This window comes from Rutilus rutilus (genome assembly GCF_951802725.1).
Source record: "Rutilus rutilus genome assembly, chromosome: 15".
Taxonomy (NCBI): domain Eukaryota; kingdom Metazoa; phylum Chordata; class Actinopteri; order Cypriniformes; family Leuciscidae; genus Rutilus; species Rutilus rutilus.
Genome location: NC_140220.1, coordinates 8,055,159 through 8,065,177, shown reverse-complemented (window position 1 = coordinate 8,065,177; position 10,019 = coordinate 8,055,159). Strand labels below are relative to the sequence as shown.

At 39.4% G+C, this 10,019-nt stretch overlaps 1 protein-coding gene across 4 annotated transcripts in view; it reads left to right on the top strand.

Annotated features, from left to right (window-relative positions):
• Positions 1–1,468: 1,468 nt before the first annotated feature.
• Positions 1,469–10,019, top strand: part of fam184ab (family with sequence similarity 184 member Ab) — a 133,583-nt gene continuing 125,032 nt past the window's right edge. Inside the window, exon 1 of one of the 4 annotated variants that reach the window (XM_084431787.1) lies at positions 1,469–2,212. In XM_084431787.1, the coding sequence (XP_084287913.1) occupies positions 2,033–2,212 (180 nt within the window). In that variant the 5' untranslated portion in view covers positions 1,469–2,032. The remainder of the gene's footprint in view (positions 2,213–10,019) is intronic. The other 3 variants (XM_084431786.1, XM_084431785.1, XM_084431788.1) reach the window with 3 other exon arrangements.

Below are 10,019 nucleotides of genomic sequence, written 5' to 3'. Positions count from 1 at the left end.
AGCCATCTCAACCATAACCAGAGGAGAAAGTGGCAGAGAATGATAAAATAGATTGTGTGGCCTTCATATTTCTACAAAGTTGCAGTCCATGTGCAATATCGGTTGTACAGCATATGGGCCGTCTTAAAATGGCACTCATGCCACTGTTTGCATGTTGAAAAATGCTTACAATATTTGTTTTTGTGTGCTGCAAAATATCCTTATAGAAAATCAAGTTATTAGTCACTGCTTCAGCATACACAGTTCTACTAAAGGCCCACATGTATTTTAAATTTCAAAGTGGAATCATTGGCTCATGAATTTCAGATGCCTCAAGGATGCATGCAGACATTTTTAATATCCAGCACAGTATATTAAGAGAGATTTTTTTATTTGGTGGAGGCCACATTGGATTGTAAAGGAATGCATTAGCTGATTTTCACATTTCCGGGGGTTCTCAGAAACGTAAGTCGTCATGGGTAAACTGAACTTTTATAGCGGTGAACGGGAGATGACAACAAATATTATTTTTGTATTTCCATTTGCACTAATAGCAAAAGAAAAATCCATGACAGCGTTTTCATGACTTTACAAAAAAAGGCAAAATATACTATGTCAAATTTGCCCATGGCCATTGTATTAGAAACACCCTCGCTGCAACTTTCATTTTTTATTTATTTTTTTATTTAAGTCAAGTCACCTTTATTTAAATAGCAATTTATACAATACAGATTGATTAAAAAAAAAAAAAAAAAAAAATGCATTTTGGCTGTTGTTCAGCTTAAGTCAGTTCAGTGTTGATTCGTCAATTATTAAATTAGTTTCAGAAATGTCATCATCCAGCTCAGTCAGATCAATAATATTGTTGAATATTAAGTGTCCCCAACTAAGCAAGCCAGAGGCCAAACTCCATCAGGTGACAGAATAGATGGGGGAAAAAAAACTTGGGAGTAACCAAGCTTCTTTTTCCTTTTTTTTTTTTCTATAATATTACACAAGTATTAAAAATGAAATTATAAAATGAAGACAACTTAGGGAATGCATCATCACAGTCTAAAAAGGGTCATCATTTCATATGAGATGTTGATGTTGTTGAACTGGTTATTTTTCATAATTTCTTGTTTGCATAATTGTTTTACTGTTTAAATGCTGCTGAAAAGCATATACAGTTTGACAGATTCAATATGCAATTGGGGCATGTGTGTCAGAAAAGTAGGCTACTTAAAAATAAACCTTTTGAAATATTAAAACAACAAAACAAAAAAAAGTAATAAAGGTCCTTGAAAGACAATTAAACGTAGGCCCCTATTTATAATTTCATACATTTTACTTGATCCTCATAGGCTAAACCAAGAGTTTACATGATGTGCCTAAAGCAAAAACGATCTGAAACAAAAATAGAACAGCCTAATGTTTTATTTTTAGCTCCAGTCCACCTACCCGGACGTTTTCAAAATCACTTTTACCCCAACGACTTTTGCATTACATCACATCTAAAAGTGAAAAGAGCAGAGTGGAGGAGAGACAGGAGGCGGAGATCAAAGAGAACCGTGACCAACGGAACTGACGTCACGGGCATAATGTAAACTGTTGAGATGATCCATGGTAACAGACTCAGTGCAGCAACCGCTCGCACAGACACACGCACAGGAACCGACAGAAATGCCTCGAACCTGGATCGCACCTGCACCGGCTCTTACATCCTACAGACGAGCGGCGTTTGGACTCGTTTCAGACGCGCCGTCGGCCTTTTAAACGCGACGCACCTGCCAGGAATCCAAAACATTTAATGTATTCCTCCTATACATCTACTGTCAATTCACAAGAAGCAAGGAAACCAACGAAATGTGTGGTTAAACTCTCTCATCTAACGTTAGCAGACTACAATAGGAGCAGATGATTTTAATCCGGGTGAAGAAATAATGACTCTTGTGGATTAACGCCTTCACTGTCACTCTATTATTTTGCTCTATCGGGATCGAAGGATCATCTGCCTTTACCATTTGCCATTACAGTCTTTATATTACAGCCATAGTAATATAATATCGTGAAGATGGCGACTGGAGCGGGCTGGCAGCATTACTACAACCCCGCTGGCAGCGCTTCGACGGGGAAATATAACAGCACCTCCACTTCAACATCCACCAGCACGTCCTTCCCGTCCGGTTTAACCCTCGAATACACGCAGGACCTCCACCTGAAGATGAGCAAGAAGATCGCACAGCTGACCAAGGTAATTTTGTGCGCGTTTTGGGGATGCGTAATGCCATGTGTGTTGCTTGCAGGGTGAGCGATGCGCATTGGAAATGCCGGAGACCCCCATCCAAATGACACCAGGCTGGCCTTCAATCCAAATTAACCATGGAATGCGTAAATGGGGCAAAAATGACCAGATGGGGTGGAATATTTTATTAATGAAACGTTTAATTTCTTCATGAAATTCCATGTATTTCTCAAAACTTGAGAATGGGAGTCTCACCAAAATCATAATATTTTTAAGTTATAGGCTAGTTTTAAAGGTTCAGAAAATATAGGCCTATAAAAACTATTTTGTCGATAATATTAAATATCAATAATCATATTTAATTGTTATAATACTACTAGTGTTTTTAAAATGAACACTATTTACTCTATTTACTAAAAGAAAAGAGAAAAGATTCAAACACTTGATAGGTCTCTTCAATATGCACAGCACAGTACCAGTCAAAAGTTTGGACACATCTGACAATTTCTCATCATTAAAAAAACAACCTTTTTAAGCCTTATACCGGAGCTGGTAGGAAAAACATCCAACAACTGTGGAGCATTCCTGAGATTGGAAAAGAGAAACACGTCCCAGAGTTTGCAGTGTGACTTGAAAAGATATTTTGATTTGTTGATATATTTTTTTTGGATAATTCCCATTTTATAGGTTGACTTTGTGGAATGGGATTGTAAAAGTATTAATAATACTAATAGTAATAATGAATGTGTGGGTGTGTCCAAATTTCCAGCTGGTATTGGTCTCATTCCCTCAAAAGGAAGCAGAGCAAAATCTGCCCGAAAGCTGTCTTGTGAGAGATGTGCTGGTCCTGTCTGTAAGGATCATATCTACATAATCTGCAAAGCCTGCTAGGCACATTTGTATTTCTGACATAAGCACATATTAGTTATAGCTGAATATTATTTTTTACTGTATACATGATTGAAATATTTTGTGCATATACATTCTATAATTATTTAATTAAGCTGAATCCAGTACGGCTCATTTTGACCCCCTTTATGCATTCAGAGGGTTTTTGGAACATGCATTCTTGGGTTAAAGCTTGCTTACATCTGATTCTTGTACGCTTAATGCCATCATAGCATGTTATTCAGTGCTTATAATTTGTCATCTAAAATAATTCTGATCATCCTCCATCCTCAGGTTGGTCGAAGTTGAAATATTGAGTAAATTGAAGCATACTAAGCGTACTTTCTCTGCTGGTGTAGTGACAATCTATACAGAATAGTATGATACAGTATCTTTTTTAGGGTTGGTGGCAGATCATCCTGATACGTTCACTTACATTAACATTTGTATGTTATATAGGCTATGTGGTTTAATCTGTGAATGAATATTATCAACACCTGCTGTTTTGTATGATCCTCTTAGCCCTAACTGGGATATGGGAATGGCATGTTTCCCAAGCCTGCTTCAGCTATTAATTTTCAGATATTAGAGCCAGAGTTCCCACAGTCAAGGACAAGCTCGAAATATCAGATGATTGAGTTTTGCAGGCCTGGAAAAGGTATTGCAATCATATAGTGAAGATGCATTTTCTCTAAAATATCTCATCAGCTAGGCTAGATATTGATGATGTATAGAGTTAAACTTGCTTGGCATATGTTCGATTTATGAGCCAGTTCTTTTATTTTTTATGAATTGGTAAAAGCGGTTTAAATATTGCTGTCTTAAATCTTTTTTTTTTTTTTTTTATAATGACTAGATCGCTTAGTGTCTGCTTTGAAGAATAGTATTTTTGATAAATCAAATCAAATATCTTCACATACCCAAATGCCACTATGAAAAGTTCATGATTTTTAATCATGAGCCAGTTGCTCTTTTGAGTTGGTTTCTTTGAAATGAATGGTCAAACAGAATGAACATATTGATTCCTTAGTGAATCTGTGTTGAATTATTTGTTAGTGTAATGACTGGTTCTCTGGTGTTTGCTTGGAAGATTGAAGATTGAAGAGAAATGTAATATCTTCATGTACCCAACGCCTCTATTTTGTAAAAGGTTGGCAGTTTTATTTTGTCTTGTAATATTCTTGCAGTCCTTGATCTGTGCTTGTTGTTGTCTAGCCGTTTGTAAAGAAAATGGATCAGGAATATAGTAAAGTGAGCAACGAAACGCATATTTTATTGAACCTGAGCCTTAACATTAATGTGTGCAACCATTCATATTCCATAATGCATTAAATGATTTAACTCAGCCACAGCCTCCAGCAGATCTGTTGGTTTATGATTGCTGTTCTTGCGCATGCACAGTGAAGTTCATTCGTCCTTAGGGAGCTCGGGCTGCACCTCATAAATGAGATTACATTGCTTTGGCTGAGTATTGATGTACCTGTCTGACTATCATTAAACATGGACACATGGGTCATTGCTTTTAAAGGATATGCGAAGCACGAGGAATTGATGTGTCATCAAATAAGTGTGCAAAGGATTTTGTAATTTATGATATTTGCATCACATTATTATTCTTTGTGCTTTGTACTGAAAATTTTGCCCATTTAAACCTGATTATAGATTTGCAATTTAAATTAAACTGCATGGATAAAAAAAAGAGATGGTATAGGAAATATGTTAGGCCTAATGCTTTTGCGTTTTCTCACAAAATGTTTTCGTTCCCCCAAGAAACTTTGCCTTCGCGCTCAAAATGTTTTCGTTCCCCCAAGAAACTTTGCTTTCGCTCGCAAAATGTTTTCGTTCCCCCAAGAAACTTTGCCTTCGCTCGCAAAATGTTTTCGTTCCCCCAAGAAACTTTGCCTTCGCGCTCAAAATGTTTTTGTTCCCCCAAGAAACGTTGCCTTCGCTCGCAAAATGTTTTCGTTCCCCCAAGAAACGTTGCCTTCGCTCGCAAAATGTTTTCGTTCCCCCAAGAAACGTTGCCTTCGCTCGCAAAATGTTTTCGTTCCCCCAAGAAACTTTGCCTTCGCGCTCAAAATGTTTTCGTTCCCCCAAGAAACGTTGCCTTCGCTCGCAAAATGTTTTCGTTCCCCCAAGAAACTTTGCCTTCGCGCTCAAAATGTTTTCGTTCCCCCAAGAAACTTTGCTTTCGCGCTCAAAATGTTTGCGTTCCCCCAAGAAACTTTGCCTTCGCGCTCAAAATGTTTTCGTTCCCCCAAGAAACTTTGCCTTCGCTCGCAAAATGTTTTCGTTCCCCCAAGAAACTTTGCTTTCGCGCTCAAAATGTTTGCGTTCCCCCAAGAAACTTTGCCTTCGCGCTCAAAATGTTTTCGTTCCCCCAAGAAACGTTGCCTTCGCTCGCAAAATGTTTTCGTTCCCCCAAGAAACTTTGCCTTCGCGCTCAAAATGTTTTCGTTCCCCCAAGAAACGTTGCCTTCGCTCGCAAAATGTTTTCGTTCCCCCAAGAAACGTTGCCTTCGCTCGCAAAATGTTTTCGTTCCCCCAAGAAACTTTGCCTTCGCTCGCAAAATGTTTTCGTTCCCCCAAGAACCGTTGCCTTCGCTCGCAAAATGTTTTCGTTCCCCCAAGAAACTTTGCCTTCGCGCTCAAAATGTTTTATTTTTTTCGAGAAACTTTGCCTTCGCTCGCAAAATGTTTTCGTTCCCCCAAGAAACTTTGCCTTCGCTCGCAAAATGTTTTCGTTCCCCCAAGAAACGTTGCCTTCGCTCGCAAAATGTTTTCGTTCCCCCAAGAAACGTTGCCTTCGCTCGCAAAATGTTTTCGTTCCCCCAAGAAACGTTGCCTTCGCTCGCAAAATGTTTTCGTTCCCCCAAGAAACGTTGCTTTCACTCGCAAAATGTTTTCGTTCCCCCAAGAAACGTTGCCTTCGCTCGCAAAATGTTTTCGTTCCCCCAAGAAACTTTGCTTTCGCTCGCAAAATGTTTTCGTTCCCCCAAGAAACTTTGCCTTCGCTCGCAAAATGTTTTCGTTCCCCCAAGAAACGTTGCCTTCGCTCGCAAAATGTTTTCGTTCCCCCAAGAAACTTTGCCTTCGCTCGCAAAATGTTTGTGTTCCCCCAAGAAACTTTGCTTTCGCTCGCAAAATGTTTGTGTTCCCCCAAGAAACTTTGCTTTCGCTCGCAAAATGTTTGTGTTCCCCCAAGAAACTTTGCCTTCGCTCGCAAAATGTTTTCGTTCCCCCAAGAAACTTTGCCTTCGCTCGCAAAATGTTTTCGTTCCCCCAAGAAACTTTGCTTTCGCTCGCAAAATGTTTTCGTTCCCCCAAGAAACTTTGCTTTCGCTCGCAAAATGTTTTCGTTCCCCCAAGAAACTTTGCTTTCGCTCGCAAAATGTTTTCGTTCCCCCAAGAAACTTTGCCTTCGCTCGCAAAATGTTTTCGTTCCCCCAAGAAACTTTGCCTTCGCTCGCAAAATGTTTTCGTTCCCCCAAGAAACTTTGCCTTCGCGCTCAAAATGTTTGTGTTCCCCCAAGAAACTTTGCTTTCGCTCGCAAAATGTTTTCGTTCCCCCAAGAAACTTTGCCTTCGCGCTCAAAATGTTTGTGTTCCCCCAAGAAACGTTGCCTTCGCTCGCAAAATGTTTTCGTTCCCCCAAGAAACTTTGCTTTCGCTCGCAAAATGTTTTCGTTCCCCCAAGAAACTTTGCCTTCGCTCGCAAAATGTTTTCGTTCCCCCAAGAAACGTTGCCTTCGCTCGCAAAATGTTTTCGTTCCCCCAAGAAACGTTGCCTTCGCTCGCAAAATGTTTTCGTTCCCCCAAGAAACTTTGCCTTCGCTCGCAAAATGTTTGTGTTCCCCCAAGAAACTTTGCTTTCGCTCGCAAAATGTTTGTGTTCCCCCAAGAAACTTTGCTTTCGCTCGCAAAATGTTTGTGTTCCCCCAAGAAACTTTGCCTTCGCTCGCAAAATGTTTTCGTTCCCCCAAGAAACTTTGCCTTCGCTCGCAAAATGTTTTCGTTCCCCCAAGAAACTTTGCTTTCGCTCGCAAAATGTTTTCGTTCCCCCAAGAAACTTTGCTTTCGCTCGCAAAATGTTTTCGTTCCCCCAAGAAACTTTGCTTTCGCTCGCAAAATGTTTTCGTTCCCCCAAGAAACTTTGCCTTCGCTCGCAAAATGTTTTCGTTCCCCCAAGAAACTTTGCCTTCGCTCGCAAAATGTTTTCGTTCCCCCAAGAAACTTTGCCTTCGCTCGCAAAATGTTTTCGTTCCCCCAAGAAACTTTGCCTTCGCTCGCAAAATGTTTTCGTTCCCCCAAGAAACGTTGCCTTCACTCGCAAAATGCTTTCGTTTCGTTTTTTTTTAAGTGAACTAGGCCTATTCCTTTACTGTTTGGTACAAAACTTCGCATAGTTTACACTGTTGTTCTACTGGATATATGAACCTTTTTGCATATTTGTGTGATTTTGGCATAACAGCAAATGTCTTGCTGAAGTTTTATGCAGTTGGTTTGAGCAGAGCTGTAATGAGATCCCAAGTTCCTGACTGCAGTTTTTTTAGAAACTTTTTTATTTTTATGTTTTGAATTATTATTTTTTTTGCCTTTCACAGTGGAATGCATTGTTAGTGTGTTAGTACTTTGTCAGTCCCTTCCTCATGCGGCCCTGATGTTGAACATTTCAATCAATTTGAGACCAGTCTGGGCTCTATTGCCTCTGTCTCTCCGCTTGTGGTTTAACTTGGCATACACACCCACGTCTCCAGATGGGCCCAGTCTGGGTCTCACAGCCTCCTGATGGGTATCAATAAACTCCAGAAGCTTCACATTGCAATTTAATTACCTCACACAGGTCATTTGTGCAAAAACATTTGATGCTTCTCACAGAAATGCTTGTTCAGTAGCTGGCCTTCTGAGCTTTTTATATCTAATTATCATCTTAACTGAGCTGTTGAAACAATCTATGTCAGTCTTTACTGTCTTTCTTACTGGCTGTTCAATCTTTTTGTTCTACGCTTTAGGAGATTGTAAATTACCTGCTGGTCTTTTTTTTACAAAAGTTGGCATTTTTTCATACTTAAAATTAGATTTTAATGGCCCATATACAATATACACTTGAGTGAATCAAGATGTTTATCATTATAGAGGTATCCTAAAAATTGCATTTTGGTTATTATTTTGTACGGCCCTGAAAAAAAGCGTTTCCACAAGACAAAATAATCACTTTATTTGTTTATTTTGTATATTATTTTTTATAAATTAGCCTATGCAAGGAGACAAAAGGAATTTTTCAAACGTATTCACTCAACTGTGTGTGTGTGTGTGTGTGTGTGTGTATGTGTGTATGTATGTATGTATGTAATTTTAACGCCCCATATTTATATTGATGGGCCATATGAAAAATATAAGGATTCACTGCTACCATCAAATGTGACTAACTTGGAAGATATAATTCTATAGCAACTACACAACTGTCAAACCAGTACCATTTTCTAATGAAACTAGCTGTGAAAATGTTGCCCTAAGTGAGGATATTTAATCAAGCTATGCAGGCTTTTAGAGAATTTTCTGTATTATTACAGCATAATGCAGCCATTGAAATTCAATAAATCTAATAAGAAATACATAAAACAGACAAAAGTAGTAAGCTAGGCTTTCTCCTCCGCATATACATTGCGTCAAAACCATTACGGAGATGTATTTTTTGATGTTATGTAACATAATTACATTATATTCACTCTGAAGCTTATGCAAGATTGAAGGCCACACTGTAGTCTAAAGTATGACTGAGTTGCCATAGGGGTGCATAAATACGTCATTCTCTTTTAATTCACCGAGTGTTTCTGTTTTGATTTCCTATAATGTTGCATTTTACCTTGTCTTGAGAGATAATGTTCCTCTTAAACTTTAGTTTCTTCAGTTGACAGCATTAGTATTTGATTGTTGGGGGTCATAGCGGCAGGTGCTTTCGTTTCATGTGGCCTGACATGTGAAGTCAGTTGTAACCTCTGTGTTTGAATCATGGCGTGAGAGGAGGATGTGCGTGTGTCATAATCCAGGGGTTAATATGATTCTTGCGCGGGCCGCCTGCCGCACAGCAGATGGTGGAAGCCCAGGGCACAGGGGCTTAGGTGCAATAGTGAATGTAAGGACAATAACAATTTTACCTAAAGGGAACAGCTTGCTGACTCTGATAACACAGAGAAATGGCATTACACACTTACAGTAGCTTATAAAAGCACTAAGCAGCCGTGTTGCGAAATTGTAACTTAATTACTCTGTTAGGGGCTGTTCACTCAGAAGGCATTTTTCCATTCCACTGCACTACTTTTCCATTGTTTTTCAATGTAATCATGCTCTAGTCTAGACGGACGTCTTTAACCATTGCGCTCGCGTTGTTTGGCATGACACAGCATTCTGAAAATGCGGTGTTCAAGTTAAAAATAGTTTAACAATAAATAAATCAATAAAAAACTCTAGACTTTTCGCTTTTTTTTTTTTTTTTTCTCACTGACCTGCGTCTCGTTTTTAACGGCAAAAACGTGTTCTATGTGAACCAGCCCTTAAAGGTGCTCTAAGTGATGTTGGGTGACGTCACTTCTTGTTGACGTTTAAAGTATTGTCAAACAAAACGGAGGCTAGCTAGACCCTCCCTCCTCCTCATCCGCGCACTAACCCCCAAACCCCACCCTAAATTTTTCTTGTGGGTTATTGGCTGGAATAGTTTGTTATGTTTCGTGGTGCGGGTGAGCCCAGTTTGTTTTTGTTGCCGTTTGTGGAGCCTGTGGTGTCTGCAGAGACAGCGTTTTTTTTACAGTGTGTTCAGGGGACAGGCAGCTAGCGGATGGTGAGAAGATGTTTGCTGTATGTGACAAAAAATGTTTTGGCCTAAAAAAACGCGTGACATCGCTTAGAGCACCTTTAAGTATGTCACAAT